The sequence below is a fragment of the Haliaeetus leucocephalus genome, unplaced genomic scaffold (assembly GCF_000737465.1).
Source record: "Haliaeetus leucocephalus isolate CR32 unplaced genomic scaffold, Haliaeetus_leucocephalus-4.0 Scaffold636, whole genome shotgun sequence".
Classification (NCBI taxonomy): Eukaryota; Metazoa; Chordata; class Aves; order Accipitriformes; family Accipitridae; genus Haliaeetus; species Haliaeetus leucocephalus.
In genome coordinates this window covers 805,310-824,350 of record NW_010973072.1, presented here as the reverse complement: position 1 = coordinate 824,350, position 19,041 = coordinate 805,310, and the positions used below count along the sequence as shown (strand labels likewise).

The window sequence follows — 19,041 nt, the reverse complement described above, 5'->3', positions numbered from 1 at the left end:
GCCGGGGCCTCCCCCTCTCCCCGCAGCGGCGCAGGCCCGGCGCTGCTGCTCCGAGGGCTGAGTCCCTTCAACAACATGAGCGTGCGAGTTACTGTACTGTGTAAAAATAACGTACTCGTCGGCTCTGCTTAGTGCCACGTTAACCGGTTTTGCGCAGAAAGATTTCATCGGCAGAAGTCGTAAATGTTTCCCACGTGCCTAGTAGGAAAAGCTGTGAGGGGTCTTGCATTGCCTTCATGGTTATTAGTACTGTTTATTACCATGTAACAGGCCTGCGTATGGAAGTGACCCGCTCCAATACTATAAAAACTATTTTATGTACGTTGCGAGTATATTGCAATGAACACTTAAGGAAAAGGTTAACATCCCCATTTTCTGAATACAGTTCAGGTGGGGAGAAAGAGGCGTGTGATCAGCTGGTTAAATAAGGTGTACCAATGATCTCTGAATAAGGTTGCACTGTTATTTCCTAGCTCTCGTGTCACTTTTGTTCTGCAGAGGCTTCCTTTGGCATTTCTGTGCTTAATTAAATAAGCATTATGAAATCGGTAATATATACTGTAGAGATTTTGGGAGGAGAGTGGTTTCACAGTTAAGCGGTCAAAGAGCAGCTGCTGTACAGATGTGCCACAAAAGTGATATGGTTTGGACCCTACAAGGAGGAAAAATACCCAGTCTACAGAAACGTGCTGCAAACCTGTTTTGAAAAAAAATGAGGCTTTTCTAAATAGGATTGCCATGTTAGGAGCAAGGCTACTGTGGCATAATGGGAGTGCCTTTGCGTTCTACTGGTTCAAATCTGTGTCTGACTCAGATTTTCACAGCCTCTACAGTCAGCAGTGATTTGCTGGTTTCCTGGAAGCATCTTTTTATAGAAGAGACTTTTGCTTTTGTTCCTCTGTTATATCATCAGAAGTGTTTTGTCTCACTTGCCATTAGCAAGCTATTGTCACATACAGCATATTATCCAAAGCTGTGCGGGAAATTGTCCTTTCTCCTCAGATGCTTCTTTGTTTATATAGGGCCTGAAGGCTTTGTTCTAGTGTTTTGAAAATGTCCACCACTTTCATGGTGGACATTACATCAGCTATTTTTCTTCACCTGTGTTTACACTTGTACCTCTGCAGACCATCATCTGTTAAGGCTTTGATCCAGTGTTCTGTGTTCTTACTATAACTGTTTAACAGTGTTTGGTAATGCAATGCAAAGTACACACAAATAGTTTGTCTGTAACAAGGATATACTGTACAGATTAATCCTGAATCGCTAAATGTAGGACAAGCCTTTCCTCTGGTTGAAAATAGAAGAAAGGGACCTTCTTACTAAAGACAGAGGCTCATAGCATGTGCATTGAATCAGTCCCAATTTAATCGCCTTGAGCATCACCTTAGCTGTTACTGAGCCTGTCTCATGACTGATTACAAAGTGTGGCTGTGATTCCCTCCACATGGTTTTGTTGGAGCACTCAGGTTCTTAGTGCAGAGCATGAATACTAAGGCCTTTCTTTGAGTAGCTTGGCCTGAAATAATCTGTTCTCTTTCTCTCTCTTTAAGTCAAAGACTTCTCATAGGACTTAATACAGTCCTGCTTTGTAAAATAGCAGTTTCTCTGAGCCTAAGCCTAGGGCTGACTTCTCGGGAGGAGGTGTGAAAACCCTCCACTTCCCTGCTCGTGTAGGGAGCAGCTCCAGGATCCTTTTCCAGGTAAATCTCTGTGTCTTTGCTGTTTATGTTTTTCTTCCTAGTCTTTAAGTTACTGGTACTTCAGCAGGAACTCTTAAGTAGAACTCTCTTCGTAGATATTGTTCAGATGTTTCAGCATTTGAGTCATAAGTTCTTTTTGTCAGTGCCTTAATGAAGGCTTTGGTGAAACATCTTTGGTCATTGAGTCAAACCCCCATGCCAAAACTAAATAATTTATCATGCAATATTAAGATTTGGGGAAGGAATGTGTTTTCTAGGGTCATTTTATAAGATGGGTACCTAAGTCTTAAGTATAACTAGTTCTGTATCCCCTTATATAGCTCTTTCAATATGCTTTACAAATCAGGAGTGTTCTCACTGCCATCATATAGGTGGAAAAGAGTAAGACTTATAGCTCTTGGATAATTAGCCAAATATACCCAACGTACATTTGCTACAAATAATTTAGATACAAAGAAAAAACCTGAACTGCTGATGACTTTGAATCCTTGTGTCCATTTCCTGATCAGTGTTTGTGGCCTCTCTAAATGCTGCCTTGGTTAACTAAATGCTGGCTTGGTTAACTCAAATCTCAGGAGGCTGAGCTAGCTAACATCCTTTGTTAGTATTCTATTTAACTTGTTTGGTTTCATTTAATATGCAAGTTTGGCACTCACTCAAAAATAGCAGCTAGAATATTGAGGGGGGGAAAAAAACCCAGAACAAAACAAAATGGTTTAAGAGAGTCAACCAAAACAGAGCATAATTTTGCTGTGAAGGCTTTTAGGGTTTTTCATGACTTTTCATCACTCTCCCTCACTTTTATCTTCCTTGTTCTTTACAGAAGGATGAGTAAGTTTCATTCCAAAAAGCTCAAGATATCCAGTAGGCAGTAGGAGTGAGGACTGGAATTGCAAGGATGCCTTGCAGGAAATGACATCCCTGGCACTCAGTAAGGTGAATAAAACCATTCATTTTGCCATACTTTTGACATATTAGCAGGATTGCATATAGTGTCAAAGTCTGTCTGTGGAGAGATTGACTTAATATTTATAATTATAGTATATTACCTTTTGCCTGCACTCTTCTTTCAAGAAGGTTTTTTTGCCTGCTTCTCACAGTGTTGTCCAGGAAGCTATACATTATTAACTTAATTCTGGTTACTAATAGGTTAGACTAGACAGAAAAGGTGGATAGAAATCCTCACTGAAGGATCTGGCTTAAAATGAAGTGTCTGTGTAAGAAGTTACGGAACAAATAGACAACAGGCAGGAACAAGTTGCTGAACCAGATGAAGCCCCCAGGGACAGTTCTGCTAACGATGGTCTCAGCAGTGAATGTGTCACTACTTTTTAAAGAGAGTGCAAGGGGAAATCTGTGGACTGCAGATCTGGAAGTTTGACCACTACCAACTGAATTAGTAGAAAATATAGCAAGGTAGAATTGTTGGACACCTGCATAAATATTATATAGTGGGGAAAGCCAATGTGGCTTTTGCAATGGAAAGTCATGCCTTAAAAAAAAGTTGGAATTTTCTGACGGTCCAAATAAGCATGTTGAGAGCTCTGGCTTACAGTCTGTACTCAGATTTCAGGAAGCTTTTAAACAGGAGCCCTCACCTGAGCAGCCCTTGACATAATAAGGGAGTTCCCTGTCATAAATAAACAGTTGGTGCAAAGATAGGAAAGAGGATGTGAGTAAGTGGGCAGCCCTAGTGGTGGCTGGAGGTCACCATTGGGGTGCCGCAGGGATATTTTGTAAATGACCTGGAAAACAATGTTTCCAGCTGGCTTTACCTTATTTGAGGTAGTAAAGAAGAGGGCTGAGGGTGATGAATAGCAAGTGTAAACTGATTCATGTGGGTGGGGAGCAGTCCTAATTTCACACACCAAATGAGTTTTTGGAGCCGTAATGACTAATTCTGTGAAGCGTTCTTTATCAGTAAAGTCTCAGTTTGGATAGTTTTACACAGGCTCAGGGAAGACTGCATAAGCTCACGGTTCCTAAGTACACAGAAACTGTGCCTGGTTCAGAAGGTTCTGGTCTAGAGACATGGAGGATGTGTGGAGAAGCACTGTCTGCTTATTCTGTTCTTCCCTGGGCTCCTGCTTTTGACCTGTGCTGGAGAGCAGGATACAGGGAGAGGTGTCCTTTGGTCTGACCCAGCGTTGACCGTTTATATACTCCCACATAAAATCTGTACAACTGGAAACTGGTATGAGGAATTGTCTCTCCAGAAGTGGCAATGTATTCTTATGTACACTTCATCATGTTATCAGAAAGATGTATGTGCATGAGGAAAACTTCACAGCTGCAGCTATCTGGACCTGTGAGCCAAAAGTACATGCAAATTACTTGTGGGATTTTTTTTTTTTGCCTCCTTTTTAGTGAAAGCTCATTAAATACATAAGGGAATACCTACAAATGCAGTCTTAGGATTAAAGAAGCCTGTGTAGACTCAGTTGTGCCTTGACTACAGGGCGTATCTGCCACTGAACTGTATTTTACACAGATTTTCAGTGTCTTTCTGATTCTGGCTTGCAGGGTCCCTAAATACTTGCCTGAGGCTAGCCCAGCAGCCCTGAACACTTTAGGCACTTGTGCAAACTTATTCAGCTCTTGATCTTCCTTTTCTGACATCCATACTTTTTTTGTGCATGTGTACACACATGTGCTTAACAACTTGTAGCTGGTTTGGTTACAGCAGGGTTAGTAAAAAGAGATTAAACCCACAGCTGACTCTTACTTGAGGCACAGAAGTAGAATTTGTTTACTATACAAGCAAGAAAATCTAGGTAGAAATGAAGAGTTGCAGAATTTGTCTGTAGACTTACATGTGAAGATATCGTGTCTCTTACTTCCCAAATACAGAGGGCTTGGGTACTTGGTATGTACTGTGTTCTACAGTGTGCTTTTTCACAGGCAAGAAGGGATTTGTATATACAAGCAATATCCTTTATAGAAAGTGTAGATAGGCTTTGAGGCATAGAGTTTTGTTTCATATCTTGGTATGAACAAGCAGGGAGACAAAGGGTAGACTGGGGTTTTTCTGGATTTCTGAGATGGCGTTACAGTCCCCTCATTCTGCGTTTTTGCTTTTAAAGCAATCACGTTTCTGTATGTGACCCATTTCTCATGACTATAAGGCAGTTCCCTACTGCTATGTCTAATGAGAGTTGAAGATGCTGAGATCTGTATAGGATCAGCCCATAGCAATGAAATTACAAGTGGCCTAAGGCTTCTGGTATAACATTTATGTGCGAGCACATGCAGCTTTTAAGAATTACTTAATTGGAAATGCAGTAGGTGCCAGGCAACTCAGATCCTGTTTCTGATGTCGCATTCCATAAAAGCACAAATTACCAAATGTGTTAATGCTCCACTCAAATTGGCCATGTTTTCAGCATGTCTTTATGTGTGGCTGATGAACTGGAAGTTCCAGTTAATACTGTCAGAGAAGTCTGGAAGTACTGTCTTCAGTGTGAAGCATTCCCTTGACTGAGCCTTTAGAGGGTCAGTCTGATGTCGGGTAGTGTTCCTCCTCCGGCCCTTCCTTCCTGCAACCCTTTTTCCTATTGGCACCGTTTCTCCTAGACAGGACTCTCATTTGCGAAGGCCACCAGACAATTTTTTCTTAGGCAGGCTGGTGACTTCTGACAAAATTTTTAAGAATTCCCACCAGGTGAAAGCCACAGTTCAGAGCAGAATGCCTGGCATGGAGCTGGCCATTCTGTGGCAAGTCTTTGACATTACTGAATTATTGCAATAAAGAATTAGATGTTTAGAAAAAAAATAAAAACATCCCACCTCTCTGCCAGTCATGCCAATGTGAATTTTTTTTTTTTCTTCCCCTGCCTATTTTTATACATTTGTGTCTTGATTCTTCTGAAGTGAAGTGTAGCACTCACTGTTGGGGAATTGGCGCTGGTGATCCAGAGTGTAGCAATGCTGAATTTGTTTCAGTGTAGTTCAAGGAAACTATTACCGGTGGATCTTTCTTTGTGAGAAACATCAGAGCAAGATAAAGATTGGTTTTGATGGTTAAAGTTTTTGTAGTCATTTTTAAAAGCTGATGATCTCTTGAAAAATGAGTGGTAACAGCTACTTAGGTATATACTTCCCTTGCAGGTTCAGCTGTATATAGGATTCTTTCTCCATTTCTAATTATGTGGGATGTTGAACCTTTGCTTTTTTCCCTTGTATCTACATGTGGTTGAATTTCAGAACCGATGAGGCATCTTCTAAAACCTAGTGTCTTTGCATTCTCTTGTAAGAGTCCTTTTTTGAGGCTGACACTTTGCAAAATTAGTGCAATTAGGGGAATTTTAAAAGTTTGGTTTCAGCTTTTTGTGTATTGAGTATAGGAGAAGTGCATTCCCCACTGTTCTCATAGCCTTTTGTATAAAAAAGGCTAAAGAGCACCTCCAGCAGTGCCCCAGCTGGGAGATGGTCTTTTGCTAGACCAATAGAAAACTGCAAATTATTCTTGAGTTTGAGCTAATGATGCACCATTTGAATCATGATCTCTAGCTCCAAAATCTCTTAGCCTATTTCAAAGTGCTTTATACAGTGAATAAATAATTTTGTTCCTATTTGACAGGTGTAAGGACTGCGTCACAGAAAAAGAAAGATTAACTTTTTGAAGCTTGCATAGTAAATTGGTGACAAACCTAGAAGAACAATCGCAGGTTACGTAGTTGCCTCAAATACATACTGTTGACTGGAACAGACTACTCTTCATCTTTCTGGTAGGTTGAATTTAAAGCTTATTTTGTGGAGGTTCTAACAGAAACATTTCTACAGCATGATAAACAAGTTTGTCACTGTGACTGTAAATAGGGCATCTCCCAACTCAAATGTTCTGTCCCCTGTGGAATTTTAGATTCTGATCTGGTTACACTACTGTTTAAAATGATTGATACATGACTTCTGTGGACTTTCTGAGTCAGCACAGTTTTTTGAGGTGGTTGTTTCCTATTTTTTTCTGTCTGCTTAACAGATTACATTAGCTGTAGGTAAAAAGTATATAGTACTGATTCTTTTTTTTTTCAATTTCTGAATTTCCTAACCTAACAGTTAGCAAACGTTGCTTCACTTAGCAGTAAAAATAAGTTGCTTTTTATCTGTAGTCCTTAAAAGAGGAATACTCAAACTGCAGTTTTCTATTTGCTTATCCGTAAAGCCCAATATTTGCCTAGCCTGATGTAGACACAGCTAAATCTGTCACCTGCTTCTGTAGCTTGCCGAAGTTGTCCAATTAGTTACAGCTTTCAGATTCATTGTTGTGAAGAGATGTGTAAAAATAAGAGTTTGTGGAAATAAGTTACTTTTAAATAAGCTTTATATTCCTAATTACATTTTTATGAATTTTCTAGAACTATGCCAAGAAAAAGAAAGCTGTTGGCTCAGTTAAGTGCTCTCCAAAGCAACTCCAGCTTCCCTCCATTTGATGCCTTGGAGAACTTGAACGCTACACCTGATGGGGATTCTTCTCCAAAAAGCAGCAAATATTTTGCGATAGAGAAAAAAAAATCTTCCCAGCTAGAAGATGATTTTTTCAACCAGCCCTGTATTAGTCTGGCCAAGTCCTTTCTGGGACAGGTAAGACATGAACACTGAGATTACTGTACTGGAGCATGTGCTAGCTAATAACTTGGTGTAAAAGGATGAAATTCTTTTTTTGCCATTTGACTCCAGGGCTTTGCTATTTTAGGAATACAGCTCTCATTCCTTCTCTTGTTAAGTGCAGTGGAATTTAAAGACTAGTAGCCAAATCTATTTTGGATTAAGTCAGAGGAGTAATTTTTCAGGTTTGGTTTACTGTCACATTTCAGAATTAGTTTTTTGTGGAGTTGTTCTCCCTTTTTTCTGGTTTACTGAAATGTACTTTGCTATTTGTGGTTTGAAGGTTGCTTCAGGCCCATTATTTTCCATTCAGGTATTCCTTTATTTGTTTTTGGCTTTGGCTTTGGCTGAGCCCAGTAGAAAGTAATGCTCTGCAGTCAGCAACATCTCCTTCTCTGCCTCCATTTTACTATCTTGTGATGCTAATAGCGTGGCAGGCCCTTGGCCTTTCTTGACCAGTATCCACCCTCATAGTGTACTTGAATATTTAGTTCTTATTTGCAAGTTCAGCAGAGTGCTCGATACTTTCTGTTATGCTGCCCTGCATGCTTTGAAGGTTGTATCTCATACTATCTGCTTTTATTTTTGCTGTTCTGAATAACTCAATATTGTCAGTACACATGGTGAGCTCTCTAATGATCACTTTTCTGAGATTATTAACACAAATATGCGAGGCAGCACAGGCCCTAGCATGGAGATGTTTAGGACACCACAGTCCCATAGTTAAACTCTCTTCACTCTGAAAACTGCTATTCCTAACTTTTGTTTCTGAGTTTTCAAGCCATTACTTGTTCATGAAAGGACCTTCTCCTTTACCCCATTGCAGAAACTTTGAGGAATCTTTGGACCTGGTTGAAAGCCTTTGGAAATCAGAGTGGGGGAAACTAAACATGTCTCTTCTGCTTAGGCAGTCCTTCAAAAAACTCTCCTGCTGTTTCCATGGGAGGGAGTTCCTCCAGTGTTTTCCCTATCAAAAGTTCCAGTCTGGGACCTCCTAAATGCAATTGCAAAATGTGTTTTTAGTTTCACTGCTATGGCCTTATCTTCTCTGAGTCTTTTTTATACCTTTATTGTCTGTAGGGTGAACAGACTCTCTGGGTTCTCATTGGTTTAGATAACTTTAGGAATTTGTTCCACAAACTGTTGGTTTTGGCCTGTCTTAGTGTGTCTAGCTTTTTTTTTATTTTCTAAGGATATTCTCTTGCTTGTAATTGACGCGTTTGCTCTGCTTTTTAACCCTGCTGGGGTTTTTTTGGTCTGTCTTAACCTCTCTCTGATAAGTCATGTGTGTTTGCTATCTTTATAGACATCCTGCTAGAGGCTTGCCTTTCCAGCTTTAACCTTTGGCTGCCTCTTTTAAGTTCTTCCTAACAAGCTTCCTCACTTTATGTAGTTTCCCCTTTTTGCTGGTAAGCAGAATTCTGATAGATTATTTTTGGACCTTAATGCTTGTGGAAGGACACTGAACTTTATATTTCATTGTCATGACACAAAGTTGTTTTTCAGGGATAAGTCTTTGGAAAAGACTTTGCATTTTGCTCTGGATCAGTTTAAGAGTTCTGTCTTTTCTTGTGAGATCCCCGATTACTTGCCCTGCAAAGCATTTGATGGTGTCTGAGAAAATATAGCCTGTGTCCTGTCCTACTGTGATACTTACTTGGTCTACATGGGGATACCTGAAGTCTCACAGTACTTGTGCATTCAGTTACCCTGGGCAGGTGATATTTTAGTCATAATTCTATACTTTTCCTATTTAGGCCTAGAATTACAAGCCAGGAGATTCCTATCTTAAATTTAGATTTTCTTTCTAGTATAACCCCCAGTCTCCCATGACCCAGTCTATTCTCTCATTTTCTTAGAATTATAACTATATGTTATCATTGTTATTATAAATGCCTGCATGCTCTTAAAATTGGAACCTAACCATTGCATTTCATCATATTGAAAGAGAAATGTGGCCACATGGGTGTGCTTTTGGGGTGTTTACAGGCAGTTACTAAACACCAGTGCTTTTCTGAAGTCGCTGCATTTTTCATAAAAATAATAAACTGATTGTTTTCAACAATTTGAGAAGTACTGTAGGGAAACCGTGATATACCGGAGTTGCAACATTTGAAACTGACTTCTGAAGCATCCACACTGGATCAGGTCAAGAACTGCATTAGTAGTCCAGCACAAACATCTGTTAGGAATTAAGCTTTGTTTCTTGAAGGTCATTTTTGAATGGCTGGTTTTCAAATATGGAAGCGCTGAATGTAATATAATTAAACTGATAGCTGTTGCATAAATAAGACTATACTGCAGTATTTCTTGAACACACATTAAGTAAAATAAGAAGTTTAGAAATAAGGTCAAACCATAAAAAACTTTGTACAAAGTTTAGTGATTGTTTTCTTTTTTAAGAGAATCTTTTTGCTGTCATGTTTTTTTTTCCCCAGCATCTGCTTTGTTTTATTTAAGGAGGTACCAGCAGCAAGGAACACAATGTAGTAAGTAAGATCTGTTGTTGTCTGCCTGAAGCCAATTCCCAGTTCTCCTGCACTGCCCCTCTCTGTGGTGCAGAAAATACAGAAATAGCATTGATACTCGCTCCAGTCATGATTATCTCTATGGTTAGGGACTAGGACTTGTTTGAAACATCTCTGTGGAGAGAGACTATCTAATCATGGTAGTTATTTAATTGTGCCACTGTCATATTTCTTCTGATCTAAGGAATATACATTCATGATGCTTCAAGGTTGATATTGGTGGTACTTTTTTGCCTTAAACCTGGTGGATTGCGGTGGAGAATACAGAAAAAAAACCGCAAAAGCAACTCAGTGGGCTTTATTGTATATAGGATCATAAATTATGATTTATGATACTGCCACGTCTAGATGCTCCAGGCATTTTGTGGGGTGAAGGACAGGTAGGAACCTCTTGTACTGGGCTGTGGCCTGGACAGTAGAAGCTGCAAAAGTTCACGTTAGCCTACAGACTGGACTGCTAGATGGAGAGGAGAGTATGTAGTACCATCAGGTCCTTTTTTCCAACTTCTCTGTTTCCAAGCTCTTGTGCTCTGATTATTTTGTACAGAGGGTTGCTAACTGATGCACTCTGACCTCTTTTTCAGATTTTAGTTCGCAAACTTCCTGATGGCAGAGAACTCTGGGGGAGGATTGTTGAAACAGAAGCTTATCTGGGTGGGGAAGATGAGGCTTCCCACTCAAAAGGTGGTAAGCAAACTCAACGAAATGCAGCAATGTTCATGAAACCAGGAACTCTGTATGTGTATCAGATCTACGGGATTTATTTCTGCGTGAATGTTTCCAGCCAAGGTAAGTTGAGGCTGAAAGATTTAATGCCTATAGCATAGGGCTGATATGAGCTCCCTATGGGCTCTGTGAAGTCAATGACTTGCTGTCATAATCTTTCCTTGGGACCTGGGTTTTGCCATTGTGAACAGTATGTAGCTGTTGACAGACAGTGTATTAACTTTCAAGATTACAAGTAGGGCCTATCTTCAGTTGCACAGTGACCAGCCCACTGGGGTTTTGGTCCCAGCTGTGAGCTATGTGAGCTGTTCAGGCACAGAAATAAAGACTAAGGACTGGAATTGAATCTTGGTAGGATGGAGCTTTCAGTTTTGATGACCTGGGCTGCTGCCTTATTCATGTGATTCAGTGAACTTTGTTCCTTGAAAGTAGTGATGTAGAAGTAAATCTGCAGTCTAACGACAGCCTAAATCTTGGCGTCTGTTGTCATGACAAGAAACTCTTCTGTCTCCTACCTTTATCTTCAGAAGCTGTAAATGTTGGGGAAAACAAAAAAGTCTGAGGTGTCCTAAGCTTAAGCAAGGAGTCAGTGTAGGAGCATTTTACCTGCTTTGCTCTATCTTAAAACAAAAAAACCCAAAACCAAATCAAAATACCCAGACTGTTATAGAATCTTCAATCTTATTTTATTAGTCTCAGGATAATATAATCAACCCCTAATCAAATTATTCTGGAATTTACTGAGACTGTCCTTCCACAGCTGCTCTCAACATGCAGGTGTTACTTCTAAAACTTGGGTTTTTTTCTTTCCTGTAAGAATGACAGTGTTTGCCTTGCAATAAAGCTATTGGTTAATTAGACACATTGAAATGGCAGCAAGTATTTCTTAGATAAATACTAATTTTGTTAGAAAAAAAATCTCAAAAATAATTTCTTTTCTTTTTTGCCATTTCAAAGATATAGCTTAAAAAACCCCACTGCTCGTATATTCCTAAGCAGAAAGCAAATGTTGTAACAGTGACCATTAATCCTCAGGTTTTGGCCTTTGGACAGGAGCCAAGCAGAAAAACAGTGCCAGGTTACGCTGTGTGAGAAAAGCCTGTCTTTCCAAATGGAGGTCTGGAGTCTGGTGCATGAACACATGTGAATTTCATTATGTTGTCTCTGCCAAATCTGTTCAGATAATGAAAGCAGAATTGTTTGTTATTCAGGATGGGATTCTTAGTGTTTGAAATATTAGGAATAATAATTTTTATTAAAAAAGATCCTTAGCCTTTGAATTCTAAAAAGATTTCTTTGAAATTTATACTTTGGGAAATTTTCCCTTATATACCTGTTTAGTTTTGTAGCCGATCAGTTAGAGAGCTCACTGTTGTGATGGATTTAGTTGGATTTTTTGTTACAAAGTTACTCTCCATTAGTCTGTCATACATGCAGCTATGCTGACACAAGCACAGCTGTCACTACCAGCTTTGTCAGGAACGCACTGAAGTAAATAGCATGGCTGTGCATGTTGTGTATCAGAGATCCATCTACGTAAGTAGGATTTACTCCTTCAGTATATTTGCCCGTGTGCAGATGTGTTGAAAGAAAGAATTTGAGGAAGAATCATACCTGAGATGCTTTTCTCATCTCAATATACATGGAGAAGAAGCCTGTCCTGTCATTTAGTCTGAGGGAAAGGTTGAGGATGTCAGTCTTTCGTGGTGGCTCTTACGCACCTGTGTAGAAGGCAAAAGCATTTCATTCTCTGGATATGGGATGGATCTTGGAAACTTTTATTTGAATCTGGCTTTGGCTGTGCAGAAAACAAAAGGAAACACTGGCAAAAAAAACCCCATCTGTTGTAGCATAGCTTGGTCCTTCTTAGAGGCACAGACCGCGCTCTGTTTATAGCATGAACTTCTGATGTAATAGGTTTCATCATCTTTATGCAGGGAATTTGATGCAAAATATCTAAGTACTTCAGGGTCTCCCTGGGAATGCTGCAAAAACCGGAGTGACTGACCAGGAGACTATAAAAGGAGTATGAACATATTATTTCTGAAGGTGTTGCTTGGAAAGACTGAACACAAATTACTGAGAGAACACTAAATGCTTTTCCTTTTCAAAAGGCACATCTCCAGTGATGTCCCAGAGCTGCATCACAATTTTCTTGGATTTTGGCAGTGCAAAGCTGCAGAGCTCCCGGAGTTAAAACAGTGGAGAATGTGGAATGCTTGCATCTATTCCCATGTATTATCATCTTCCTGTGATCTCCCAGGATCTTTCATATTCTCCCCTCAACTGTCTTCCAAGCTGAAGGATTCTAGTCTGCTTAGTTCTTCCTTGCTTAGGCTCTTGCTCCAAAGCCAGTCTGTAACATTGATCATCCTGGTTGTCTGTCCCTCAATCTCTTCCAGTTTTGTTATATCTTTCTGTAGATGGAGGGGAGGAGCAGAACAAGTCTAGACATGCACACAAATTTCGGGACAGCAGAGCAACTTGCTTTAGACGAGTAGTTGGGGTTTACATCTGGGAATACTGTATGGCATTGCTGCAGCAAATTGGAGCAGTGGAGAAGGGGAAAGGTCTTTGGGGGTTCCCTGAAGTTTTCAAACACACACAGATTGATCCCATCTTAAGCCATATCAATTTTGACCTAGATGCATGTTAGCAAAGGTCATACTAAATGACATGAGAATTAGGGGAAAATCTGAGGTTGATTTCAGGAGAAATCAGTTCTAGGGATTTTCCAAGTGACTCCTGAAAAGATGTTTCTGTTTGGCCATCGCGTGGTTTGCATCAAAATACTCATGCAATCATACACTGATTTTTAACAAAACATTTCTTTCTGGAGACTGTTGGAACAAGCACGTAGATTTAACTGAGATCTAGTATGGTTTTAGGTGGTATATTAAAGTTAGCATAAACTAATAATCACAAACAAATTCTTAGCTGGCTTAAACTATCTAGTTTTGTAGTGTAGGCAAGTCCTTGTACTGCTTAAATTACAGGATCCTTGTGGGAGGAAGGCAAGCAGTTCAGAGAACCAGTATATATCCTCTTAAGTACTGGCAGTGACTGCTGTCCTGCTGCTTCTCAGACTCTTGAACTGAGTGACTGTAGAACTGATTTGGAGCTGCTAGCTTAATCAAGGCAGCTGTCCTTTTACTGGAGAGAGAATCAGAGTTGCTGCACTCTCCCTGTGTTGTCTGTGCCTGCCTTCTTGGCACAGACACTGCACGGGGCTGTCCCAGACACACATGCTGTTGGGACCAGGCAAGCAGCATGAATTGGACTGTTGCAGCAGGCTTTGTTTTAAAAAGTAGTTTAACGCTGACTTGAATCATGCTGGGCCCTTCCTGGTCCTTAATCAGCTCAGGATCTGAGGCCTATACAAGATGTGCAAAGCTTTATATGCTGCTTGTACTTGGTCCCCTCTGCTTAGCTTGTCAAGAATGGGGTATTTGGTTCATGAGACTCCGGCTCTTCAGAGACCTCGTTTTGATACGTAACCTCGTAGCGTCATCTGTTTTAACACCAGGTGGAATAAACCTTCTTTTGTTTTCTATGTTTGGCTTACACTAGACTTCAGGCTCAGTGGTATCCCTTGGGGATAGGAAAAGGTGTGTCACCAGCAGAGCTGTGCTGGCAGAGTCCTTGGTAGAGCAGCTACAAAAGCACAGACCTTACCTTGAGAGCCACCACCACTGTAGTGTCCTCAGCAGTATGTCCCCAGCCCTGGCTGATGCTGCCAGCAGACATCAGAAGCACTTCAGCTGTAGCATGTTGTTTTGCCACTTTGCTGGGGGAAGAAGTTGTGGCTGTTAATGTGTTCAGTTGAGTTCACTTGAATGTATCTTTGTGTTCATAAAACCATAATGAGTTGAAGGGTGGTCTCAAATATTTTTTGTCACCAAGGAAGGGGAAATCTTTGTGCACATTACTGAGATAAAGCTGCATCATATGTGGGATTTTACTGAGAGAGATCTTCCCATCACTGGGTCAAATACTGCTACTGCCTGAAGCCATGGTGGGCATCACTACATTGTTTTTTTGGAGAAATCATAGATGATAGAGGAAGAAGAGTTTATAGAAAAAAATATAACCAATGTCTTTCAGTCTGCATGAATCCTACAGTACATCCTGAGCGGCATGGTAATCTTAGTATAAAGAGCTTTCCCTAGGGTTAAGAGGGACGTTGGGCTTCCCTCACTTCAGGAAGAGGGTAAATGCCAGTAAAGCTTCTCTTTGACTTTGCTGTGATTTGTTTCTCTGGAACTTGCCAAGGTGTGCATTTTGCTGCCAGATCTGAAAGAATAGCTTTTAAAATTGAGATCCCAGTGATGCTCTACCCAGGCCCAGGGTCACACTGCATGGACTTCTCCCTAACTTCCAGATCCTAGACTAGGACTTTGAAGGAAGTGTTTCGGGAGCTGTGAGTCAGACGGGTGGAAAGAGAGAATTTTCTTCTCTCCAGTGGCCAAGAGCTGTTTCCAAGAATGGGAGCTGGAGCCGTTCCAGGGAAGGAGCACAAGCTGCACAGTGGGGGTGTGGGACTTCCCTATCGTTTTATGATTTCTAGCTGCTCAGGGAGGGAATTGGCCTCTGCATTGTTGTTAGATCCCAGCTTTTAGCTCTGAATACTACTCATTATATGGAGTGACTCTTGGGCATGGGAGGTAGATATTCGGCATCTCTGGACTGGCAGTGCTGCTGATGGCGTGTCAGCAGCCATACCCATGTTGGGCAGATGCTGAAGCCAGATAATGCCTGAGAGCAAACTGCTGCAGGCTGCAGAGAGGGAGGGCAGAAGGCTGAAGCACGCTGGCAGGCAGGAGTTGAGTCAGAAGGATTCAGCTACTCTGTGATAGTTAAAATAAAACTTCTGATGGGCAAGTATGGTCAGGAGGACCCAAACATTGGCCCAGGGGTGTGAGGACAGATTGGGGCAGAGAAGGCAATAGGTCATTGTGGCATCCCTGCACTCTTAGCCTGCCTTCTGTCTCCACCTCTTCCCAAAGCTCTTGTGGTGTTGCTGTCACATTCAGGGGCTGCTGACTCTGAGCAGAGCATGGTGTCTGTGTTGCGCACAGCTAGAAAGAGTGTGAAAACTTTCTGGTGGAAATGCAGAAAGAGCAGCCAGAGACAGAAATGCCAGGTACCCTCTGCTGATGCTCTTGCAGCACCTGCAGCTTCTCTGAGTGTTTGTCTCTCTTCACATGAACACCCAAGGACCCAGTTCAATTCAAGTGTAACCACGGTTCCCACTTGCATGTGACAGATGAAAGCAAGTAGTGTAATTAGTGATCGCTCAGAATCCCACAGTTGTTCTGGCAAGTGAGGCAGCATCCTGATGCGAAGGATGTTTCTTTGTGCATGGATGAAAAGCAGAATTAGGACATGGAGCATGTTCTTAAAAATCTAAAATGACCTTTAAGCTCTAAATCACTGTAGTGCAGGGAAGCAGCTTTTCGCTGCCAGATTAGCATCAATCCCCTTCCTTAGAGAAGGGAGTGCCTGGGAACAGATTGCTGACAGCTGTTGGAAATAAGTCTGTTGACTTCACCGATCTGTACTGAGGGCAGCAGGGGCTCTGAGCAGGTTCAGGGCCATAGGCACACCTCACAAAGACGGAAATCAGGTCCTCAGTTGATAGGCTCAGTTGGGAGCCCAGAAGGGTAATTTAGTGTGGGATTTGTACAAAATATGAGAGGGATTCTATTTTTGGAAATCGCAGGTCCTTAGGGATCTGTCAGTGCCTACAAAAAAAGCCTTTGCCAGGCATGAGCATGGCTCCAGATGTTTGAGGCTGGAGAGGGAGAGGGGATTCTTGCGGAGCGGCATCACTGAGCACGCAGATGCTGGCGGGGAGGAATGCCGTGGGTGGCCCCAGCACAAGGGGTGCTGTGTGGGGCAGCACACAGACCGCTTTACCAGGCTCTCTCCTCGCCCACTCAAGGTCATGAGAAGACCTTCCTTGCTGTCCAGTGGAAAATACCAAGGAAGTGTTTAAGTCCCACTTAGGCTGGAGATCTTGTCACAGGGGAATGTCTGTGCTCAGAGCTACATCTTTGCTTCACTGTCACCAAAATCAGGGAGGGCAGCTGGTTACAACAGCTGCGGGGGCTGGAGTTTCCTAAGCTTCCTGACAGGGTGCAAATCACATTTGAGAAGAGAATCTGTCAGTTTTCTTTGCTTCTTGCCATAGAAAGGTCTTCTCCGCTGAAGTGATGCTCCCACAGCCAGAGACTGTGCAGCCCCATCCTGCCCCAGGTTCCTGTCTTGCAGGAGCTTCCCTGGCACAAGGGTTCAGATTGCTCTCCATTGTAGCTATGCAGTTACCCAAAGCCATGGTCATCCCACCTGCTGTTACACCTCCAAGTGGGTGTTTGAACTGGCAACACCTACAGCTGGGGCTCCCTCAGCAGCAGCACAGACAGCAGCTGCTCTTGGTGCCTGCAGTTCCTTCCCAGGTTTCTCTTTGTCCACCCTAACTCTGCAAAGCTGCCTCTTTCTGCTGGCAGCATCCAGACTCATTCCTCTTCTCCTTTGTTAGCTGAAGTTGTTGTAATTATAAATCCACTGGGTTTGGGAGCAGCTTTGGATAGCTATGCCAAAACTGAACCATATGTGTATTTATTCCTGAACATTGTGCTGACATAAGAAAAACCTCTTGCCCTCTGGCAAGCCACAGAGCAGCAGCTAGACTTAGTAACATCAAGAAGTGGGGCTGGGGAAGAGCAAGTCAGCACTGATAAATAAAGGACACAGAGCTATGGGACACTGGATATTCAGAAGACAGAAGGGAGTGCACTGATCACGGGTTAGTGGTTGACTCCAGAGCCTGGCATTTGAAGCAAAGCGGCCTGAGAGAATAGGACAGACCCTGTGATTGGGTTGTGCAGGCAATTCCCTGCTCCATCAGGCTAAATTCAGCCACAGGCTCAGAGCTGAAGTGCTCCTGCTGGCGGCAGGGCTGAAAGCTGAGATGTTCTTGATGAACAATGCTGTACTAACACATGGTTCTTGTTCTGCACAGGGGAAGGGGCTGCAGTATTACTTCGCTCTTTGGAACCTCTTCAGGGTTTAGATGCGATGAGAGAGCTGCGCAGTGCTTCAAAGAAAGGACCCACAAAGCTGCTGAAGGACTGGCAGCTGTGTAATGGGCCCTCCAAGCTCTGCCAAGCGTTTGGGATTGATAAGGCTTTTGACCAAAGAGACCTGACTCAAGATGCAGCCATCTGGATGGCACCTGGACATGACCTACCAGGGGAGCAGGACGTGGTAGCCACAACAAGGATTGGTATTGGCAACAGGGGAGAGTGGGCACAGAAACCTCTCAGGTTTTATTTACGAGGAAACAAATTTGTGAGTGTTGTAGACAAGAAAAGAGAGAGAGAGATGGCAGCAATGGGACACTCCTCTTACAGCTGACAAGTCTCACAAGTGTGCTACTGACCAGGACTTGAGCTGTGCTCTGTGTGATAGCTTCAAGCTGTCATGGCAGCAGCTAGGGCAGGCATAGTGGCTCAGAGGTTTTTTAACAATAAATGTACTTTATCACAATGAATGGGGCAAGGTGGAATTTTATTTGTGAGGCAGACTAGCATGGATCTCCTAGCCAGAGCTGAGGTTGGTTTTGGACATTGAAGGCCACTTTCTCCCTTGCCAATGGAGCCAGGCTTAATTAAGGTCAATGAGTGGTGAAGGTTCATGGCTCTGACCTGCTGTGCTGCTCCCACCACCCCTGGCCCTCAATAGAGGCCATCACTTGGTTGCTGCAGAGGAATAGTCAAAAGACTGGATGGCAGCAGGGCTGACTGAAAGCTTGCAAGCTGGGAGAAGAGGAGGTAAAGGAGGGATCTTACTGTTGTCTACAACTACCTAGTGGGAGGGTGCAGAGAAGACAGCCAGGATTTTTTCAGACAGGATGAGAGGCAATGGGCACAAGCCGGAAAACAGGAAATTCTCATTAGCTTTATGGAAAAAATTTTCACCATGACAGTGGTCAAACACTGGAACAGGGGCCCAGAGAAGCTGTGGGGTATTTAAACCTCCACTGGACAAGCTCCTGCATGACCTGATCTAACACATTTTCTTTGTCCAAACCTCCAGACATCCCTTCCAACCTATACCAGTCTATAACATCCAGCTTGAAGAACAAGAATGTCTTTTGTTTGTTTTCCCAGCTGCTTTTGAGACCAGTTCAAAACTTACCAGTGTGTGAACCCCAACACAGAGAATGCACCGATGCTGAGATTTCTATGGTGCTGTAGCCTGCCATGAGGTACAGGGGGGGAAAAACCACTAGGATTTAGGGCAGAACCTGCAGAACTGCAGCCACGCTGGCAGTTTGAAGGGTGACAGGGATACCCTGTCCTCACCACCTTAGGATTCACTTGCAAGGAAAAAAGCTCAAGTTTTTCAAAATCCTTGTCCCCATCACATGAAAAAAATCTTGTTTGGCCCCTTCTAAATAGCCCTTGTTAATGTTG

The 19,041-nt window shown here is 42.4% G+C and overlaps 1 protein-coding gene across 2 annotated transcripts; it reads left to right on the top strand.

Moving 5' to 3' along the window:
• Positions 1-8: 8 nt before the first annotated feature.
• MPG (N-methylpurine-DNA glycosylase) lies at positions 9-18,652 on the top strand. Of its 2 annotated transcripts, XM_010578412.1 has the most exons (7): positions 9-93; positions 1,554-1,703; positions 2,527-2,639; positions 6,283-6,430; positions 7,058-7,283; positions 10,420-10,624; positions 17,586-18,652. In XM_010578412.1, exons 5-7 carry the CDS (start codon positions 7,062-7,064, stop codon positions 17,978-17,980), a joined length of 822 nt encoding a protein of 273 aa, XP_010576714.1. In that variant the 5' UTR covers positions 9-93; positions 1,554-1,703; positions 2,527-2,639; positions 6,283-6,430; positions 7,058-7,061; the 3' UTR covers positions 17,981-18,652. The 2 variants fall into 2 exon arrangements, with proteins under 2 accessions (XP_010576714.1, XP_010576715.1); XM_010578413.1 differs by lacking the exon at positions 6,283-6,430.
• The last annotated feature ends 389 nt before the right edge of the window (positions 18,653-19,041 follow it).